This window comes from Nycticebus coucang, chromosome 2 (assembly GCF_027406575.1).
Source record: "Nycticebus coucang isolate mNycCou1 chromosome 2, mNycCou1.pri, whole genome shotgun sequence".
Lineage (NCBI taxonomy): Eukaryota > Metazoa > Chordata > Mammalia > Primates > Lorisidae > Nycticebus > Nycticebus coucang.
The window spans coordinates 165,190,661-165,213,051 of record NC_069781.1 but is presented as its reverse complement, the minus strand read 5'-3'; the positions used below and the strand labels follow the sequence as shown (position 1 = coordinate 165,213,051).

At 51.0% G+C, this 22,391-nt stretch overlaps 1 protein-coding gene across 6 annotated transcripts; it reads right to left on the bottom strand.

Annotated features, from left to right (window-relative positions):
• Window positions 1-5,408: 5,408 nt before the first annotated feature.
• Window positions 5,409-14,369, bottom strand: CA7 (carbonic anhydrase 7). Of its 6 annotated transcripts, none has more exons than XM_053603524.1 (7): window positions 14,222-14,369; window positions 11,525-11,722; window positions 8,434-8,552; window positions 7,535-7,630; window positions 7,368-7,430; window positions 6,690-6,845; window positions 5,409-6,172 (listed from the first exon to the last, which is right to left on the bottom strand). In XM_053603524.1, exons 1-7 carry the CDS (start codon window positions 14,259-14,261, stop codon window positions 6,050-6,052), a joined length of 795 nt encoding a protein of 264 aa, XP_053459499.1. In that variant the 5' UTR covers window positions 14,262-14,369; the 3' UTR covers window positions 5,409-6,049. The 6 variants fall into 6 exon arrangements, 5 of the variants coding, with proteins under 5 accessions (XP_053459499.1, XP_053459534.1, XP_053459524.1 ...); XM_053603559.1 differs by lacking the exon at window positions 14,222-14,369 and adding an exon at window positions 13,718-13,976; XM_053603549.1 differs by lacking the exon at window positions 14,222-14,369 and adding an exon at window positions 13,718-13,850 and having other exon boundaries at window positions 11,525-11,649.
• Between the last annotated feature and the right edge of the window lie 8,022 nt (window positions 14,370-22,391).

Below are 22,391 nucleotides of genomic sequence, written 5' to 3'. Positions count from 1 at the left end.
TAAGATTACGAGCATGAGCCACCCTGGCTGCACTGGCCATTTATTTCCGTGTCTACAACTGCAAGCCCAGTTTTCAGTGTGAAAATGGGGAGAATGGGAAGGAAGCAAAGCCCGAAGTTTCTTGCCATGGCAGGGTTTGTGTGCCTCAGGCACTGAGGGTCCATCTCTACGGGCTCGATGTACAACCAGGGCTTAGTGAGTCAGCTGAGGTTGGGTAAGCTCTTGCCTGCTAACAGATAACTTTCCTTTCTCCTCTCCCCAAGCCTCTGGTTTAGTTTTGCTCACTGGCATATCTCATACTCCTACAGCATGACCTGAAGGACACCAAGCTCTAGGCAGGTGCTCCAAAGACTACAAAGCTGGATACTGATGCCCTGACCGAAACCCCCAGGAGCTGCTGGAGCTGCCACTGGCGCCAGCTAAAGCAGCCAGGTTGGCGCTGAGCTCTCCACCCCCAGCCCAGGGTTAAAGGTGCATGTGAGCAGTTCCACACCCAGTAGACCAGCGCTTCACAGGGGTGAGGGGTTCCCCCCCAGGTCCTTTCCACTGCCCCCCCAAAACCACAGTCTTCTGGATTTAGTGCTGGAACCAGACCTTTGAAGGATTGGCTGCCCCCAAAATATCTTTTCAGCTTACCTGTGCCTGCCTGGAATGATACCATTAGAGCCCTGCCCTCCAGGAGAAAAATCATTTCCAAGCATTGACTTCTCCCAAAGTACAGACCTTGCTGTTGTATAGGTCATGGTTCATGGTCTTGGATATGTGAAAAATGCAAAATCTCTTTATTTTATGTGAATCAATTAAATCCAGCCCATTAGTTTGGGCTTCTAGGAAATTCAACCCACAAATTCTCCTGTCACATTGACCAGCAAAGTCCTAGGGGCTTGGATAGTTCTTCCAGTTACGGCCCCCTGTGATTTTGGCCCAGTACCACCTCCCCTTCCAGTTTAGGGGACACATAGGGGTAACCCCACAGCCTGAGAGTCAGGAGTGTTTGTCCCCTACCAGTCCATGAGTCTGGCTCTGCTCTGGGAAATTCACTCTCTCCTTCCTCAATTTCTGCCTGAGGGCTTTTAGCCTTCCCGCTGACACATTTTACAAATGGGGAAACTGAGGCTTAGAAATGAGGTCACACAGCAAACTGAGAAGGTGGCACAAAATCATTCTCCAACAAGGTGTTACTGACTGTGTGCCCCTCCTAGAAATGCCTGTCTTCATCAAAGGACCATTGCTCTTAACTGAGCAATGAAGCTCCAGAGGCAGGACATGGCTATACTGATGCCATGACAAGCTGGCGGGGAAGTATTTACAGTACGGGTCTTTCTGATACATAAGGCTTTACTGGACTGGGAGTCATGAATCTCATGCCAACTCATTTCAGCAGATTCTGTTCCCTCTTTGGGCCTCAGCTGGTCTATCTGTACAGTAAGGTCAGTGCAGGTGCCCTGGGATTCCCTAGGTGGCTTGTTCATCCCTGCTGTGGCTTGCTCTGGCTAAGGAACTCGTACTCCTCAAACTCTACTCCTGAACACTCAGGACTGGCAATAGCAAGGTCCCACTGCCCAGTTCTCTTGCGACCTGGAGAGACATTGCAATATGCCCTCCCGAGGCTCCTGTGCCCAGACACCTATGATCAGGGTGAGAGGTGAGAGAGGAGGAGGAGAAAGAGCCTCAAGTTCTTCTTCCTGAAAACCTGAGGGACTCCTGGGATCCCAGTTAACCCTGAGGCCCATGTGCTCCCAGGCTTTTCTCGAAAGGCTGGTCCCAGGTGGCAGTTCAGTGGGAATAAAGAAGCTACCTGCTTACCTTCTCATGTCCCTGAAGACAAAAACACTTAGGTTGCAGCTGCAGGGATTTAGATTAGACTCATTAACTGCCAGATAGAAACTGCTAGGCCCCTAGTTCTGAGTCTACCCCGCAGGATGGAAGAGGGGCAGCAGGAGAAGCTGAGGAATTGCACCTGCCAGAGCTCACACTCGAGCTGGTGTCAGAAGGTGGTGTTGGGGCAATTGGTACCCAGGACTTTCTAAGCTTCAGAAGAGTCCTCTTCCACCAGCCTAGGAGGTCCTCAGCTCTTGCTGTAGAACCCCAGTGGCCCTCACAGCTCCTGACTGTAAGGCTAAAGCTTGCATTTGAAGTCTCTGCAGCCTAGGAGCCCTGTGTCCCCAGCCATACTTCCACTCCTTGTTGATACATGCTGGGCCAGAGCCAGGCCTTTCTCCCTGCTATCTGGTAAATGTTCACTGCAGCTGGGCTCTCGGTCCCTATCTTAGGATGCCAGCTTCTTTGCTTAGGGCCCCTTCTCCAGGAAAGCCTCCTAAACTAATCCAGTCTCCTACATCAAGCCAGATACCTTCTCAGGAAAGTTAGCACCTCCCCTGACTCTCAGAATTGTCCTGTGGTTAGTTCCTGGCTGAAGGTCTTGGCCTTTCTTCTGGTGAAACAGAAAAGTTCTTGTAGTGGCTTGGGGGCCCACTGGGTGGCATCAGAGTTAAAGAGGCTTCCCGGAGGAGGAAAGTCCTGGCAGAGGGAGCCAACTTGGCATCAAATATTCTGAGACCACGCTTGTGGAGAACAGAGGCTGGGAGCAGATCTGATTCATTCATTCCTGTCACCATTTTGCCTGGCTGCAGGACAAGCCAGAGGGCCTTTACAGACACTTTGCTAGCAGATGGCCCTGCAAAGGGTAACATTCATTTAGGACTGCACTTTCCAATATGGTAACCGCTGGACACATATGGCCTTTCCACACACAAAAAAATAAAATAAAAAATGGAGATAGGGTCTCACTATGTCACCCAGGATGGAGTGTAGTGGCTGTTCACAGGTTATAGCTTACTGTAGCCTTGAACTCCTGACCTCCAGCAATCCTCTTTTCAAAAGCCTCCCAAGTAGCTGGGACTACTGGCACATGATACCACACTCAGCCACATATGGCTTTTGAGCATATGAGATAAGGCTAGTCAGCACTGAGATGTACTGTAAGTGTAAAATACAAAGTGGATTTTGAAGATATACAAAAAAGAACGTAAAATATCTCTTTTTAAAAAATCTTGACAATTAAAATGGATATATTTTGGATATAACTGGGTTAAATGAAACATTTTTAAAATGACTTGTTTCCTTTTTCATTTTTGATATAGCTATTAGAAAATTTCAAATTGCAGGTGCAGCTCACTTTATATCATTTCCATTTTAGAGAGGAGGAAACAAGCTTCCAAGGGCTTAAGTGACATGTGACATGAAACCCAAGTTTGAGCTGGTATGTCTTCCCTAGGGCTCCCTCCAAAAGGGATACATTGCCCAGGTCCTGCCTCTGGCTGGGGGACAAATGCCAGAACATCCTATGCTTCAAGAGTCATATCCCCCTGCCACTGAATCTTAGCCAAATGGCAGTAATTTTGCTTTGAGGGTGGCCTTGGAGTTGGCACCATGACCCATGGACATGGGAGGCTCCCCAAATGCCCACACTGGGCAGATACAATTGTCTAGCATCCTTCTCCAACCTCAGGGCCAGCTCCAACTGCAGCTGAAATGCTTCTGCCCTGCTCCAGCCCCTCTAAGCTTAGACATCAGCGGTGGCCCCTCGTAGGCATCAACTCTATTAGGTTACCTTGCAGTCTCTGCCTCAATCCCCTCTCTGTCCCTGTACCCAGTCATTGCTCAGGTTATAGAACACTCTCCCTGCTGATGAGCACCCTAGCAGGTGGGTGTCCATGACTGGTCCTTAGGGGTCCTTAGGTCTCTGCAGCAGCAGCTATGGTAGTAACCATGTGGTTGGGAGCCTCTGCAGAAGGAACTCCATATGGGCTAGGTCTTCATAACCACCCCACCTACTGAGGCCCACCCCAAATAAGGGACCCACTCTGGGACCCAGAACCTGGTTCCTCCAGGAGGTGCTTTGGAAGGAAGCCTATACCCCCAGCCAGGGCACAGACTCAGCATGCTGTGGCTGTTCCCTTGGGCCCACAGCCCTGCCAGGATCTCTCCAAAGACCACCCAGGGACTCTCTAGGGTTTTGGGAGCAAGTAGAGCCCATCTTGTCTCCAGTGTTTCCGATTGTGCCCAGCGTCACCTCTAGAAGGCGATCTTGCCCTGGATAAGGACTCCCAAGACTCAGGACCCAGTCCTGGGTCCCTTGAGGATAGGTTTGCTGAAGACTACAGCTGGGACATCCCATTTGAATGTAATGGGGACAAATCTTGGGCTGTGATTGTAACATAAAGAGGCCACTTTTGGCATTAAGATAGTTTTAAATTTAAGAAATGAATTAAGGGAAAGGACTCAGGGAGTAAGGATTCTTGGCAGAATAATTATTCTCTGGATAATTATTATAGAACTCGCTCTCATTTTCTAAGTCCTCTGCAGAGCCAGATCTGTGGTTCCAACATCCCCGGGAGAAACTGGACAAAACCTTTGGCACCGTCAGAAGCATCAGAACTATTATTCCACCTCCAGGTGGCTGCCACCAGGATAAGTGTCCTGCCCTCTCTCCTTTAGGCTCTGTTGCTCTCGTATAGAACAGGAGAGTTATTGGACAGATCCAGATTCAAATCCTGCTCTACCACTTCCCTGCTCAACCTCCCTAGCCTCATCTTCATCTGTGAAATGGGGATAATGACTGTTGTTGGATCATAGGGAGGGGCTGGGCATGTGCCCCAGGCCCTTTGCTGTCTTGGTAGGCACATTACTGGCATCTCTTCCCCTGCTGCCACAGCCACCCACCTCCAAGCTGAGCAGACACCCTCCCCACTTTTCTGCATATCCTCATTTCTCACCTTCCCCCATTCCTTAGTCCCCTCATTGTCTGCCGCCTGCACCTGCCTGTGTCTTACCTTGATCACAGTGATCACTGGGTCTCTAAACCCAACTGTGACCTTGCTTTGGGGGAGCTCTCTGGACTTGGGCTGGAACTAGGACGAGGCAAGACAGATGGTTCAGGTGCAAATTTAAGGAGGCACTCACTCCTGGGGTCATGCACATGCAGGGTCAGGGCCTTAGGGAGCATGCCTCCTTAAATTTTCCTTCCAGAGCCCCATGTACCTGTGCTATGTGTCCAACACATCACTTCCTCCCCAGGGATCCCAGTGGAGGCCCCACTCTCTGCCCAGGGACACACCCTGGCTTCCTCTCTCTTATCTAGACAGCCAGAGCTGTCTTTTGGGCTCCATCTCCTGAATCTCTCTCATCCAGCATTCTTGTGTCCCCCTCCTCTCGGACACTGACCATCATTTCTTTCCTGCTGCCACTCCTGCCTGCCCATCCCCTGTCCACAAGCATCTTCCCCATTTGCACACCTGGCCCTGCCCCTCCTCTGTGACAGACTCTGATGGCTCCCTATTAGCCTGGAGAGAGAGTCCCTGGCCCTTCCCCAGATCTCTAGCAACAGCACAGACACTTCATTGGTATTTGTTGCATGGATACATGAATTTATTAATTAAACATGGATGGATTGTTATGTAGGTGGCTTTGGTGGCTGGGTGGGGACAAGGAGAGATACTACATAAGCTGTAGCCAGAGCCTGCCTATGGTAGCAGGTGGCTGGAGGGAGAAGGCCAAGTCACCTCCAGCGGGCTGGGTGCTGATTTTAATGGCCCGGCAGTGAGGTGCGTGCATGGCAGAGGCCTGCAGAAGAGGTAATGCCGAGAGGGCAGCCCTGCCCACCTCTAATTATTGCTTGAGTCTTTCTGGCAGTGCCAGCTGCCTGCTCCAGGGAGCTCGGTCGCATCCATCACAGTGTGAGCTCAGGATGGGGTAGCTGCCACTACCAGTAGGGAAGACAAGAGAAGGTTCCCAGGGGCCTTTGGGTCTTGGAGAGCAGAGGCAGCCCCAGGCTTGGACCCCTGCTCAACTCCTGTCCTTCCTGTCCCCAGAGCAGCTGACGGCCCCAAACTCTAGGGTCCCATCAAAACGCCTCCAGGGTCACCAAGGAGCAAGCTGGCTGAAGAGGGGTCCATAGCACCCCCAAGGCAGGAAGCCTCAAATGGTTTGGTGTCTGCTGACATGGAAGCCCTTGGGAAGATGTTGCCCTAGTGGCCAGCTGGGCAGCTCAGGCCTGGAAGGAGGCCTTGACCACGCGGCCTTTCAGTGGCTGTGGTGGCCGGAAGTTGTTTACCATGTGGATCCTCTCATCATCCTCTGAGGTGAAAAGCAGGCTCCGGAACTTCTCCATCTTGAGAAAACAGAAGGGATGTTCAGGACAGAAGCGGAGCGCTGTGGTCCTCTACGACCCCAGATGCATTATCTGGCATACCCTACCCAGCTGGCTCTACTTCTTCCTCCTCCTGCCCCTAGTGCTTGTCCCTCATCTCCCCCACTTATTTACCTCTTGGGGACCCCAACCGCACTTACTTAACTCTTTAAGGGCCTCTGAGCCTAGATCCTGCTCCACCCCATTCTAGTTCTAAGCCTCTCTAAGTTAAGACATCAGCAAATGTAGCCTTCAGATTCCAACAGACAAGAGCTGGTCCCAAGATCCAGGAATCTCCCTTCCCAGCCTATGTCTAAATCCTAATGATTAACAATCAAGCTAACTCCCCAGCCAAGAATCTAAAAGTTTATTAGCAAAAGATAGGAAGGAATCTTGATGGTGGGACCACAGGCTGTATGTTAGTGGCCAGGAGAGTCACCCTACCTGGGATGGGCCCTGAGAGCCACATGCCTCCACCTGGTGCTCTGGGAGGACTCACCTGCCTCTCAGAGACACGGATGGGCTCCCGGAGCACAATCCAGGTGACACTCTCACTGAGTGGCGGAGTCGTTAGGGAGCCTGGGTAGGTCCAGTAGTGCCAGCTGGCAGGCAGGAGGCACTTGGGGTTGAAGCAGCTGAACTGGGCCTTGGTGCCCTGGGACAGGGTTGGGGAGCCCAGGAATCAGCACAGGGACCAGACCTGCAGTTTCCCTGCCTATTTCTATCAGCAGGATTTAGGCTTCACCATGGTCCATTGATGCAAATTATGGGCAAACATCTATGACCCATGATGCCATCTTCCAGCCTAGGCAGGGCCCTCTACGCCCATTTGCTTGTATGTAAAAACTGCAGTTCCTGGAGCTCTTTGGTTACCATGTGCCCTCCCTTGCCTTCAGCTGCCCTCTGTGGGGCTGCCGGTCAGACCACCATTAACATGACAAGCATCTTTATCAATCCTATATCCACCCAGGTTGCATGCGGGTACCCAGTGAGGCCTCTGATCCTGATGAAGAGTCAGGTGCAGGACCCAACATGTCCTGACCACCCCCCACATCCCCAGTCTCAGCAAGGGTTTGCTGCCAGAATGAGGGAGAGGATGGGCCCACTCCATGATCCAGCCTCCTCCTCCCACCCCACCAGGCTGCTCTGGGTCAGAAAAACTGACCCCCTTTCTCACCTTAAACCGAACCATGTAGAGTGCATCTGTCAGACGGTTCATGCTGGGGTGCTCATCCCCTGTCTGACAGGAGAGAGCAGTATGAGACCAGAGCTCACCATGTTCCAGAACTAGGAGCAATGCCAGGCCTTCTATACACCTGTGGGCTGAGGGGAACCACCACTCACCTCCAGAAAGATGCCAACTACAGCCAGGCCATCAGGGGCTGAGGCTGCCTCCCCAAAGGTGCTGTATTTCTTGGCATTCCAATGAACTAGATGCAACTATGGGGCAACAATAGGCCAGCACTTAGCACCTTCAAGGGGAAGTGGGAGCTCTGATCCAGGCTTCCCTCATTCCTGCCTGACTCTGGCCTCTTCATAGGAGGGAGGAGGCTGTGAAACCTCCCAGGCTTGGGATCCTGGGGGCCCCATGAAAGCCCCAGAAGACCACAGGTAGCATCTGCCCAGTTCTGGGCCCCAGTGTTTTCCTGACCCTCAGGGCACTCAAAAAAGACCCCAGCTTGGGCCCTGCCTTTCAGTGAACTAGCTGGGAAGTAGATGATGGCCATCCAGTGTGACACTTCCCTGAGGAGGTGTTGCTTGCAGTTGAGTCAGGGAATAAGTAGGGGGTTGTCAGAGGGAAGCCTTGGGGAAAGGCATTCCAGGCAGAGAGAACAGATTAGACCCAAGCTTGGGAGCATGAAGGAGCCAGATGTGGACAAGGGATTCATTCCATGCAGCTCAGTGTGGGAAGAGGTCAGGTAGAAGAAGAGGCCAGGCAAGGTTAGTTCATGCAGGGCCTTGAATGCCAAGCTCAACCTTGAATGGTTGTCAGCAAGGGTGTGTTGAGACTGGATTGGCCCTTCAGAAAATTCCTTCTGGACACACAGACCAGGAGAGGCAGCAGGCAGGGTTCAGGGGGAAGGCTCTGTGTTGGGGGTAGATGGAAGGTGTCTCTCTCAGAGGCCCTGAGTGGTCCTTCTTCCCCTCTCCAGAATCCCACCCTGGGCACCCTCAGCCCCTGACCATCCAGCCCACACTCCTTCCCCAAGTAGCTGAGGATTTAGGTGGTGGAGGGCCCTTACCTCACTGGGGAAGGACTTGCCGTCCACTGTGTGCTCTGAACCCGTGTCATGCTTCTTGCCCCAGTGGAAGTGGAACTGCTTGAGGCGGTAAGGCCCTTCCAGAGGGCCCCCAGTCACCACTGTGGGTAGAAGTGGGGCATGTGGCAATTGATAGGAGGGGATCACACAGCCCAGTGCCAAGATCAGGGCGGCAGCCCAAGAAGGGAATACATTTTTCTTTTTAGAGACAGAGTCTCATTTTGTCACCCTTGGTAGAGTGCCATGACATCACAACTCACAGCAACCTCAAACTCTTGGGCTTAAGCGATTCTCTTGCCTCAGCCTCCCAAGGGGAATACATTTTTCGTTTGAAAAATTCACTGGGCTGGGCGGCGCCTGTGGCTCAAGGAGTAGGGCGCTGGTCCCATCGGCCAGAGGTGGTGGGTTCAAACCCAGCCCCGGCCAAAAAAAAAAAAGAAAAATTCACTGGGCTGACTGGGCTTAAGTCAGTCCCTACCAGCTCCCTCAGCCCTTGAGCGAGGCCAGGGCAGAATCCCAACAGCTTGCAGGTAGCAGAGAGATCTGGGACTAACAGAGTACAGCTCTCTGTCTGTCCTTCTTTCTCACTCCTGCCTGACTTCCCATGGAGACTAGCACCCTGCTTCCCAGGCTCCCACTAACAATGAGGATACCCATGTCTGAAACTCTGACCCACAAGTGGGTCAGAAGGATTCTTTTGTTTAGTCCTCAAAAGCCCATGAGGGACAGAACCTATTATTATCTGTATTTTATAAAAGAGGAAGCTGAGGCACAGAGAGAGCAAAGCACTTGCCCAAGGTCATATAGTAAGGCACTGAGGCAGGGTATAAACTTGTATCTTCTATTTCTGGAGCTCCAGCCCTAATCACCAGGCTGTGCTGCCTCCCTAGAATCTTAAACCTACTCTAAACTTGGCGTTTCCCAAAGGAGGAGGCTAGCTCCTCAGGGTCCCCACCTTCCTGGCCAGGCCCAGGTGCCTCCAGTGGCATTTCCTCCCACAAATGGCCTCTTTGGAGGGCCCCATTTGTGCTGGTTTTGTGACTTTCTCACCTTGATACCTGGTAAGCTGGGGCCACACACTAGGCTTCCTGGGACTGATAGAATTTCCAGCTGAAAGGGATCTGTCAGTGAGGGGAGCCCCAGCCAGACCTGAATGTGAGCCCCTGGATCAGGTGACGGCCCCAGGCTCAGAGTTCCACTAGGCCCCTCTGTAATGGTGATCAGACTAGGGCTTTGCCCTTGTGGCCCTTCAAGGAGAAGGAGAAGAAAAAAGAAGAGGAGGAGGAGGAGGAGAATAGGATAGTCCAAAAGCCCCTCCTTGCTGTCTTGCCTTATCTGAAAAGCAGGGACTGTCTCCTGGGCAATGCTAGGAGTCCAAAAAAGGGAATCTGGGGGATGGGGTAGTGGCTGTGGGCAGTGCTCCAATCAGGCTGTCCCATCCCCAGGAGGCAGAAGCAGCTAAGATAAGTATGTATGGGGCCCACCCTCTGAGTATGCCCTACCTGGGACCCCATACTGTGGTCTGGGGTGGGGCGACCCCTTTCCTAACCCCTTGAGCTTGGTTCCCTTAGCCTCCTCCTTCCTTTCAGACCATAGGATGTACTACCACCCACAGTGCACTCACTGTGTGTTTGGTACTCTGCTGGCATCAACCCATTTGACGTCCAGAGCAACCCACAGTGGGTGAGTGGCAGAGCTCCAACCATCTCACTTCTCATTTCATTGGCTCCCTGCACCCTCAGGCCTGAGAATTCTGGCAAGGAAAGGAGCCCTAGCCAGGTCTAAATGTGAGACCCAGCCCAGTGATCCAAAGGTATGACCACTTGGGGTTTGCCCCAACCCAGTGGCCTTTACTGAGCTACTAATGTCTGAGTTAAGCCCTTATTGCCCTCTGTAGGCTATTGAAAGGACAATCACATGAAAACAGCTCCTTTATAAACTGTCATCTAGGATCATCTATAGTCCTATGTCCCCTCCCCAAAGCTCAGGGAGATTTTCTTAGATTTCAGTATCAGGAAATTACTTGTTTCTATTGTAAGGATCTGTTAGACTCCTTTCCTTCTGCAGCAAGAACTGTAACTGATCCTCTTTCTCTTTTTTCCTAGCCTACCAGGGAACTGGGGACTAAGCACTGAAGATCACTGGTGAAAGCCCTAGCTTCCCTCTTCTTTTCTGCATTTTGATTTTCTGTTTGAAATAAAGTTCCCTTGAGTGCTTTCATGGTATTTGTGGATAGGGGAGAGAGGGGGGCAAAGAATCAGTCACTTCCTTACACAAGAAACTAGTAGAACACAAGAAACTCCTTACACTACTCCATCACCCCTTCTCCCAATCCTCCTCATAGGGAGAAAAATCTCTTCACTGAATAACACTCCTGAGGCCTCTGCCTAGGAATTTATAGTGAAAAAACCTGGACTGTAATCCCAGGGCAAAGGGGCTTGGATGGAGCTTCCATGAGTTCCAACCAGCTTCTTTCTGGCACAAGATGGCTGGATCTTGAGGTGATGGGCGAATTCGAGAGAGAGACCTTTGGAGCTGGAGCATGTTGGTTCTGCCAATCCCTAGCTCATCAAGACTCTTTTTGCTTATCTGAGGGGTGGGTTCTTAAGAGTAATAAATGAGCTAACTGAGACTTTAGCAAAGGGCCTGGCACAGAGAAATGTCACCTTCCTTCTCTCTCCCTGATGGGCTTGGCCAGATCACACAGGGTGGAGGGTTTGGCTTTAGGCCACAAAACAGGTCAGTGATGGGGTAGGGAGTGAAAACAAACCTGATCTGAAACACTAAATGAAAGGGAAGGAGGGGAATTGGCATTTCTCGAATATCTGCTGTATGCCAGAACTACAAAAGTCACTTCTTTTTTTTCATTTTTCCGCTTTATGACTCTAGAGGGCAGGTCTCATTACTCCCATTTTATGCATAAGGAGACTGAGGCTCAGCACAAGGCTTTACAGAGGTGAGAGGTGGCGCCTTCCTTACCTACCACAGGATGCTGCCCCTCATGAACCTGCCTAACACAGGGCTAGGACCCCAGTGGGCACAGGCACACAGGGTTTTGGCAGGGGCCACTTACCGGTTCGGTCATCGCTGTCATTGAAGTCTACCTGGACAGAGTGGCCATTGTTGGTGATGCTGAGTGACATGCAGGCCTCATAGGAAATCTCCAGTGGCCGCAGGCTGGGTGAGTACACGGCCTGGCTGGATACGATATTGATAGGTGATTGGCGGTCTCCCTGGGCAATAGGATACAGCTTGTGCCAATGCGAGGGGCCTGCAGGTGCGGAGGGGAGCAAGGACTCAGGCCAGCTAGGATTTCTGGGCTGCAAGCTGAGGACACCCAGGGGGTATGGCCACTTTGGCATCCTTTCAGAGGTAAGTCCCTGCTTTGGGGCTGCACAGCCCAAAGTTCTGATCCCAGCTCTGACACTTCCCCTCTCAGCCTCCATTTCCTTGTCTATGAAGTTATCTCACTAAAACTCACCTCCCAATGCTGACAGGAGGCCCAGAGAGGTCATGCGTGGAAAGGAACATAACACAGCTTACAGGCTCAGGAGTGGTTCTGAGTAGTGAGATTCCTCCCAACCCCCGACCCCCAGCACTATGTCAGAGAGGCCACTACGTATATGAAGTCTCTGACATGACTCTATCAGGAATCTTGCCTCTTCCAGCACTTTGAGCAATTTAATATTAGTGTTTATGGTAATAATATCAAAAACTCACATCAGTCAAGCTTTAGCTCTGGGACACATATTTGCTCCTCACAACCAACTTGTGAAACAGAAGCTAGAGTGATCCCATTTCACAAATGAGGGAACCCAGGGCCACTCAAGCATGTGCACGCACTCACACACTAGTATAAACACAGCACGTGCCTGTAATACACCCAGTTTCCCTCACCATGCACGTGCCTACAGGTCCATGTAGATCTGCACATATGCACACACATGTGCACAATGACCTGGGCTCAATGGGCCCAGAACACGCATGTGTACAAACACACACATAGCCCTGCAGGCTAAACCTAGCACATGCATATGTACCCTCACATGTGAATATCCCCTACTGGAAACCCAAGTTTGCACACGTAAGGGACCTCAGCAAAACACATGCCCATGCATGCACACACACGCATACACACACACACCTGCATCACACCCACGAGCACCCACCACCTGCCTCCCAGAGGCTCCATCTGCAGCCGAGAGGCTCCGCATCTCCCTGGGGAACATCCTGAGATGCAGCCTATTTTTAGAGCTACTGCCGGCTGGTGCTTCTCCCCCTTTTTGGCTTCTTAAGTTTTCCTGAGAAAACAGCAGCAGGTGCCGACAGAGCTGTGTCCCCAATGGATGACTCAGAGTTGTGGCCCAGCCCCGCTGGGTTATTTTTGAAGGCCTGTGAGCACTGTCGCATGCCGGCACCTCTGTCCTCTGTCCTTCCCTTCATCATTGTCCCTAGACTAGAAGCTCTGGTCTAAGGGGCAGCTGCTTGGGGCCCATGGGGCAGTCCCATCGTACTGGGTGCTCAGGGCTGGTGGGTAGGACTAGCAAGAACGCCTGGAGTCAGAGGACTCTGAGTCTGGGGGAAGCACACCAGAGTAGGTACTGAGAGAAAGACACCTATGGGTTCTGTCAGCCTGCCCCTCCTCTGCCTCTTTCTCCAGCTCTGCTGGTCCCTGTCATCTTTTTCTGAATATTTCCAGCTCTTTCATTCCCAGATTTGGGTTTCTCTTCCAAATATTTGCTCCTGGGGTCCAGAGACTCCAAACACCTCCCTGAGTCCCTCTGGTCCGTTGCAACTTTCTGTCTCCCCAGACTGTAGTCCGGGACAGCGCCCTCCCTCACAAAGTGACCACCTTTCCCAGGGAAAATGGGACTGGGGGTGCTCCTCCCATCAAAGCTCTCTCTCTCCCCACCCCCACCTGCCCTGAGCTGTTTCCCTGCTTCTGGGTCCTCATTGTTCATCTCAGGGAAATGGGGAAGCTCTCACGCCCGCCGTGTCACCCCCACTCCTGCTTGGTAAGAAATGGCCCCAAAGGGAGCTGACCTGCCCCAGACCCGCACTCAAGCCGTCTGGCTCTCACTTTCTGCCTCTTCTCTCTCTGCATCCTAAGGAAACTGAGGCAAGGTGAAGGAGCAATCTTCCTGGTCAAAGCAGGAGGATGGTGTGGGCCGCTGGCTCCCACTCCTCAGACGTGCTCAAACACTCCGCTTGCTGTAGACACCCAGACACATGCGTCCGCCCCCAAACACCCCCTTCCCTCACGTACCAGCCGACAAGGCAGCTTGGTCACTTCTGCGGGGAAACTCTCTCCTGGGGACACTGCGCCCTTGCCCACGCGAAGCCCAGCTCCCCCGAGGTCCCCGCACACACGCCGTGCGTGCTCCCCGCACCGACACCCGCGCACAGCGCTCCGCCGCGACCGCCCCCAGCTGCCCTGGGCCACCTCCTCGCGCTGCGCACGCCCGGGCAGAGCGCGTGAGTGTCCGGGCCTGGGGCCCAGCCGGCAGGGCAGTCGGGGACTGCGCGGAGGAAGCGGCAGGACGCGCTCAGCAGCCGGATCGCTCGCAGGCGGCGGGGGCAGCCCGGGCTCAGGGAGGACTTTGCGCCCGGCGCTGGGGTCACCAGGGCTTGGGTCGGGTTTGGGGGTCTGGACGGGAGAGGAGTCCCGGTCCAGTTTGGAGGGTGGGGGCTTGCGGATCCAGGAACCCGGCTGGGTGCGAGAGCTGGGGCGAATCCAGTTGGGTCCGGGTCGGCCGGGGTCTGCTCCTACCGTCGTCCTGGCCGTAGCCCCAGCCGTGGTGGCCAGTCATGCCGCTAACCGTCCCGTAGCCGTGCACCTGCCTCTCGGCTCGGTCCTCCCGTTCCGGCTGTGGCTCCGGCCCCGCTCGCAGCCGCGGAGCAGCCTCTTAAAGCAGCGGCAGGCAGGAGGAGCAGTTCCCGGGGGACCCGCCCCCCACCTCCCTGCGGGGCCAGAGAGGCCGGTCCTGCCCCGCCCCCGCCCGCCGCAGGCCTGTGGCGCCCCCAGTAGAGACGGAGGGTCGGGGGAGGGTCGGGGGAGGTAGACCTGTGCCCCCATCTTCCACCTCCGCCCTAGCCAGACACCTCTCCCTCCTTTCCCTCAGCACGTGTATGGACTCGGAGATGAGAGACCGCTGATGCTGAGGGCTGCACAGTTTCCCCACATCGCGTCCCCTCCCCGGGCTTGTCCCTGACCTGTAAATACCACCACGGGGACCTGGGCTCTGGGTCCCGAGTTGGGTTGTAAAGTCTCTTTGTACCTGCAAACTACACTGACCATCAAGTGTTCTGAACTGGAGCGTCCCCCTTTTGCCAGATGCTGTCGCAGGTACTGGGCCACACTTTGGCCAGACTTTCCTGTGGTCTGACTCTCTCAGCTACTCTGCTACTCTACGAAGCTGAGTGCGTCTAAGTAGCTCTATTTGACAGAGTTGGGGACTGAGGCCCAGAGAGGTGAAGTGACTTCCCCAAGGTCATCTGGCTAGGGAGTGAAGGATTAATTCCCAGTTTGTCTCACTACAGACACCATGGTCTTCACCACTTCCCTTGGTGCTGGGGACAAGGTGGTCCTGGGAGTGTGGAAGTCTGGGAGTCCTGAGGTACATGGGTGGATACCACTGGCAATTTAAACCCTTGACCAGAGCCCCAATGTGGGAAGAGGAGGAGTGCCATCAAAGAGCATCGGGATAGACAGACCCAGGACACCGGCCAGCTTCCGCATGACCCAAGTCTGAGGCCCTGCCTCCCACCCTCTCTTTCTTTTCTCCGCTGCTTCCTCTTTCATGGACTCTTTGCCCATCCCTCTATAGCTTGCTGTTTGTCCGTCCTCTCCTTGCCTCCCCATGACCTTCAGTCCACCTGCTGAGCCTTCAGGTCTCCAACCTGCATTCAACCTTCAGTGCCTGCCGTGGCCCAACATTTTCCCACCCACAAGCCCTGGTCCTTGTGCCCTCCACCTGGTATGTCCTCAGTCTTCCACCCAGTGGTTCCAGCCAGCCCAATCTGATTCATCTTAGGATGTGGCCTTGTGCCAAGGATAGGGCTTGTCTCTGTCTAGTCCTCGAGCAGGCAGTTTTAGAAAGACAAACAGATGGGTGGATGGAAAGACAGACAAATGATCCCACCCAGGGTCCTGTACCCAACAGGAATTGAAGAGCCATTTGTAGAATGTCTTCTGTTTTAGACCTTGACCAGAGGATACTATTTCAGGCCTTGCTCATGGCTAACCTTGTGAAGGAATCTGTCACCCATCTACTGCCTGGCTCCCCCCTATCTCTCAGTGTCTGTCTCAGTTTCTCTCTCCCAGGTCCTGAACCCCAGATTCCCAGATAGAGTTGTAGAGGTTAATTGACAACTGGTTGGCTGGGCCAACGTCAGTGACTTCTCTGTCCTGTGAAGATGTCCCTGACCCAAGAGTGGAAAGGGAACCTTAATCTGACCTTAGGGTAGGAACAGAGGACTCATGACAGAGATGCAGGGGATAGCCCTCAAGACTAGCACGTGACAGAGAAACAAAGGCCCCGGGTCTCTAAGACATAAATGCCACCTATAGATCAAGAAGACAAAGCCATACCTCTGGGTGAGGCCCGTAGTCTCTGGGTCCCAGAGGAGGCTGCCACCCTTCTCCTGGGGGAGCTGCAACACCCTTAGAGATCTGAGGATGGCTCAAACCCCATTGACCCACTTCCTCCTCACAGCAACTGGGGCCATTTATTTTTAGTATTTAAAATGAAGCATTGAAATTCTTCATATAGTTTTCCATCCAGCTTCATCCACAGAGAAACCCTGGGGGGTGAATTTTACCCCATTTTACAGATGAGAAAAGCAAGGCCCAGAGGGGCTGGGTGATGGGCTTCTGGGTTCACAGAGTGACTGAGCTCAGGGCTGCTGGCTCCATTCTTCAACATTATCTGCAGTTACAGGAAGGGGAGGAAGTAGATTTTAAATTTGATTCTCATTTGCATATGCAAGTCCTCTCTGGAAGGACTTAAGAGAAGCTAGGCAGCATGTTTGCCTCCTAGGAGGAGATGGAGACCAGACAGGAAGGGTGGAGGAGGATGCGGAATTGGGGTGGGAAGGACACTCTTTATTGCTACTCCTTTGTACCTTTTGGACAAATTAAAGTATGTAATACATCTTTCATGACCAAACAAAAGTTGATCTAGTTCTTTCCTTCTAGCAGGCTGTCTTTGACAATTTTCTCTAGGTACTGGGAGCTCAGGCAAGTGGAGGAGCCAATGGCGTTTACCCTACTCAGGTGAAGCCCCAGTTGCCCCAGCAGCCCACTCAGGTCAACTTGGGGGAAACTGTGCCCCCATTCAGGTGCCTCCAGCCACAATTACATGCTGTCTTTAAAGCTGAATTGATTTCTCTGTTTGAGAGTTTCCTCTTTGGTCTCACTGGCATCATGGCTCCTGGTTTTCACTACTTCTGGGGGGGAGGGAGGATAGGGGTTGTGGGGACTGTAAGAAAGGTAGGGGGAGGAAGGCATGAGCAGCTTGCCAAGCCATACCAGGGTTCATGTCCCTTCTTGTGAGGCAATATGTTTGCTCTAGAGCAAGATAATGAGGGGATTGTTCCTACCCTACCCACCTCATGGGGACCCCTGTGCACATGCATTGAAAACACAGATGACCAAAGATGCAGCAACAGGCAGAACCATGCCTGCTTTTCACTGTGTTATATACAGGGCCAGTTATCAAGTCTAGAAGCCCTGTTCCTTGTATTTCAAAAAGGATTTCCAGGCAGCACCTGTGGCTCAAAGGAGTAGGGCACCGGCTACATATACTGGAGGTGGCAGGTTCAAACCCAGCCCTGGCCAAAAACTGTAAAAAGGATTTCCATTATAAGTATGTGTGTGTATTGTGTACAAGCAGTGGGATGGAATGAGCCTGGGCTATGGACCCAGAAAGACCTTGGCTCCCAGCATCACTGGTTATGTGACCGGAAGCAAGCTGCTTCACCCCTCTGAGTCTGAGTTGGCTTTTTTCCATCTATAAGATAGAAATAGGATGATCAGATGAGAGGATGTCTATAAGATTCCTGGTACCAAGGATACATGCCTCAAACCCTAAGACCTCTACTTTTTCCCCCTTTTTCTTATCTTGTTTGGTACATTTAAAACCTCAGTCATTCTTTTCCCAATTATAGTAGTGACATTTATTTATTGTAGAAAGTTTGGAAGCATCAGAAAAACATTTAGAAGTAAATTAAAATCACTGGCCGTGTAACAACTCAATGATCACCACTGTTGACATTTCAGTCTTGCCAGGATTTTCCAATATAAGTTGAATATTCCTTATCTGAAATTCTTGGGACCAGAGTGTTTTGGAGTTTAGATTTTTTTCAGATTTTGCCATACATGCACATATGTAATGAGATATCTTGGAGATAGGACCCACATCTAAATATGAAATTTATTTTTGTTTTATATACACCTTATACACATAGCCTGAAAGTAATTTTATATATTTTAAATAGTTTCCTGCATGAAACAAAGTTTGTATACCTTGAATCATCAGAAAGCACTCAGTAGTGTCTATCTCACTTGTCTGTGTCAATACCAAGAAAGTTTCAGATTTTGGAGCATTTTGGATTTTGCATGTTTGGAATGGGGATGCTCAACCTGTATGAATAGTACTTAAAAAATAATTGGGCTCATAGTCTAGTTTTGTGACTAGTTTTTTTCATCTAATGCCCTATGGTAAACATTTCCTTAGAGAACTTGACACTTAATATTAATGCACTGCTCTGACATATGTGTTATTGCTTTTTATTTCTTTTTTGAGACAGAGTCTTCACCACCCCCCAGCCCCCGCAGTTTTTGGCCGGGGCTGGGTTTAAACCTGCCACCTCCGGCATATGGGGCCAGCGCCCCACCCCTTTGAGCCACAGGTGCTGCCCGAGACAGAGTCTTATTTTGTTGCCTTTGGTAGAGTGCTATGGAGTCATAGCTCACAGCAACCTCAAGCTTTTGAGCACAAGCGATATTCTTTCTTTTATTATTTTTTTTGTAGAGACAGAGTCTCACTTTGTCACCCTCAGAAGAGTGTTGTGGCATCACAGCTCACAGCAACCTCCAACTCCTGAGTTTAGGCGATTCTCTTGCCTCAGCCTCCCAAGTAGCTGGGACTACAGGCGCCTGCCACACGCTCGGTGGCATCACAGCTCACAGCAACCTCCAACTCCTGAGTTTAGGCGATTCTCTTGCCTCAGCCTCCCAAGTAGCTGGGACTACAGGCGCCTGCCACACGCCCGGCTATTTTTTTGTTGCAGTTTGGCCGGGGCTGGGGTTGAACCCATCACCCTCTGCATATGGGGCCGGCGCCCTACTCACTGAACCACAGGTGCCGCCCTCACAAGCGAAATTCTTGCCTCAGCCTCCCAAGTAGCTGGGACTACCGTTGCCTGCCATAATGCCTGGCTACTTTTAGAGATAGGATCTCAATTTTGCTCAGCTTGGTCTCAAACTCCTGAGCTCAGGTAATCCACCTGCCTCGGTCTCCCAGAGTGCTGGGATTAAGGCATGAAGCACGGAGCCTGGCCCATATTTTCACTATTATAAATAGTAGTACTGTGGCGAGTGTCCTTATTTATACATCTTTATGTGTCTTTGATGATTTCCTTGGGATAAATTGCTAGAAGTAGAATTACCAAATCAGATGACATACACATTGCCACTAACATATTTTAAAATGTAGAAAGTATGGTGGAAATAGTTTCAGAAATGTATGCTTTCATTCAGCAAACATTTATTGAAGATTTATTAGATGTCAAATGCTAGGCCAGGCATGCTGATACAAACATGAGCATTATAGATTGATCGCTGCCTCAGGGAATTTGTCGGGTTGAGGAGACAGGCAAGAGATCAGCTAATGAGCACAGAGTAAGGAGGGATGGGATGGGCGAGGGAAAGCAGGGAGGGCTAGAGACCAAGGCCTAGGAGGGTGTCCTGGATTGTGACTCATTCCTTGCAGCTGGTCTCCCGCAGATTACAATATCTGCTAGGGTGGAGCTAGCCCCAAACTTCCCAGGGACCCAAATATCCAGTTTGTCCTGGCTGAGATCAACAGGCCTTAGCTGGGATCTGGCAAGATCTGTTGGGGTATTTGTCTTAATATTTGGGACACTTCACTCTCCTCTCCAAGCCTCTGCTCTCTGTAAAATAGAGTTAGCAGCAGTATCTATTGCATTGGGTGGTTGTGAGCACAAGAGGTGATGCACAGTAAGTGCTCAGTATATCAGGGTAAGTTGTGGTTAGGGGACCCAGTTTTCCCACCTGTTCAGTAGGAGGTTGGCTTAGGTCAGTGGATCTCAAACCTAAGCATGCTTCAGAATCACCTGGAGGGTTTGTCAAAACATTTTCCTGGATCTCACTCCAGAGTTTCTGATCTAGCAACTCTGAGATAGGGCCCAAGAATTTACATTTCTAACAAATTTTCAAATGATGGTGATGCTGCTGCACTTTTTTTGTTGTTGTTTTAGTTTTTCATTTTTTTTTTTTGAGACAGAGTCTCACTCTGTGGCCCTGAGTAGAGAGTACTGTGGCATTATCATAGCCCATAGCAACCTCAAATTCTTGGGCTCAGCCTCCCAAGTAGCTGGGACTACAGGTGCCTGCCACAACACTTGGCTAATTTTTTTATTTTTAGTAGAGAACTCACTCTTGTTCTGGCTGGTTTTGAACTCCTGAGCTCAAGCAATATACCCACCTCAGCCTCCCAGAGTGCTAGGATTACAGGCATGAGCCACTGCGCCCAGCCCTAGGACCACACTTTGAAAACAAATAGCCTTAAATTAAGTAGGTCACAGCTTTCTGGGTTGATACTCCTGGTTTTTGCTCTCCACAATAGAATAAACTTACAAGGGAGCCCTGAGTTCCTTGATGGTAGGGGTTGTATGTGATTAGCTGCCACTGCTTCAGCAAAGGCACCTTTACATGCTTTTGTGGGTTGAATTATATACTGTCCAGAAGTTATTGAACTCCTAACCTCCTAGTACTTGTGAATGTGATCATATTTGGAAATGGGGGTTTTGAAGATGTAATAAGTCAAGATGAGGTCGTTAGGGTGAGGTTTGATCCCACAAGGCACATGTTCTTTTTTTTTATTTTTTGAGTCAGAGTCTCAAGCTTTAACCTGGGTAGAGTGCCGTGGCGTCACAGCTCACAGCAACCTTAAACTCTTGGGCGTAAGCAATTCTCTTGCCTCAGCCTCCCAAATAGTTGGGCCCACAGGCACCCACTACAACACCCGGCTATTTTTGTTGTTGTTGTTACAGTTGTCATTGTTGTTTTTTTTAGCTGGTCTGGACCAGGTTCAAACCCACCAGCTTTGCGTGTATATGGACGGCAGCCTACCCACTGAGCACTGTCACTGCCGAGGCACATGTTCTTAAGAGAAGAGACAGAAACTTGAGTGGAGAATGCCACGTGACAATGGATTGAAGTGCTGTAGTTGCCAACCAGAGATTGCCTGCACACCACCAGAAGCTAGGAAGAGATAAGGAAGGATTCTTCCCTACAGGTTTCAGAATTATGGTCCTTGATTGCAGGCTTCAGCTCCCAGAATTGTGAGACAATAAATCTCTCTTGTTTTCAGCTACCAGTTAGTGGTTCTTTGTTACAGGAGTACTAGGAAACCAATATACTGAGGTATCTTTCACAGTTGCTACCAACATAAAATTTTTCATAATCAATTACTTCTTCACAGGCAGTATGACTGCTTTTACCAACCTTTACCAAATTTGGGGGTGTTTCCTTTCATATGGTCCATGACTGCAGTGAACATGAGAGGCTAAGCAGTAAACTCTGACTTGCCACCTTTTGACCTTCCTATATTCCCTGGGTGTGTTTTATTATCCCTTATATTTCACCCGTCCAACTGGAGAAGGAAATGTGACATAAGCACATGATGGGCTGGGAAAGCATCCTGTTTCTATTTCCCATTAGTTACGTTCTGTGGGAGCTGGGTGAGGACCAGGGAAGGCATGGGAGGGTGTGCCCCCACTCTGATCCTAGAGATAGCACCCAGGGAGAATTGCATTCATCATTACTATCCCTCCATTGTCCCCATCCTAGGGGGTTGGGGGTGTGGATCTGTGTTCATTTTCACTTGATTTCATGCAGCTGTTAACTTGAAAGTGCCTGTAGGGTCTGGGAGATAGAGAGGAAGGAATCCTCACTTCCCTCCCAGCTGGTCACCTGGACTCCAGCCCTCCTCATCCCTCTTCCTCATGTGATAAATTCTTTATGTATTTAAACAAATAATTTAATTAATTTATTTATTTTTGCATAGCAGGCCCAGACTAGGTTCGAACCTGCCAACCACTGAGCTATGGGGCACACAGCCCAAAAGTGGAGATCTTTAAATTCTTTCTTACTTCTATATTCACAGTTCACAGTTCTTATAATCCGGCCCAGGCTCTTCTCCCCTGACCATCCCCTGTCCTTACTCTGACAGAACTGTCTGGCATCTGTGGCCTGCCATGTTTTCCCTGCCTCTTAGAGATGACACCTCTATTCCTCCCACTTAAAAGACCCGTCCATCCCCACACAACTTGAAATGTTCCTGAAGAAGGGGAGTGGGCAAGGTTCTTTCGAGCCCCGCTCAGCACCCTGCTTTCCTCTAACTGGCCGGAAAGCCACATTGTCTGGTGCTTGTTTACTGTTTCTCCCCTCACCAGGCTGTGAACTCTCCAAGAATAGGGCCAGGGAGCAGTAAGCTATGTGGCTCAGAAGAGGCCCTCTCTTTCCATGAGAAAATGGAAGAAATGGGCGAAAAATAATGATTATCATAAGGGGTTATTATTTACACAAGATTTTGTGAGTCTGGCGCCGTGTATTTAAAATCTCATTTAAGGCTAAAAGACACCTGCGAGTGAGACCCATTTATCCCCATGGCACTGGTAATCAAGTGAAGATT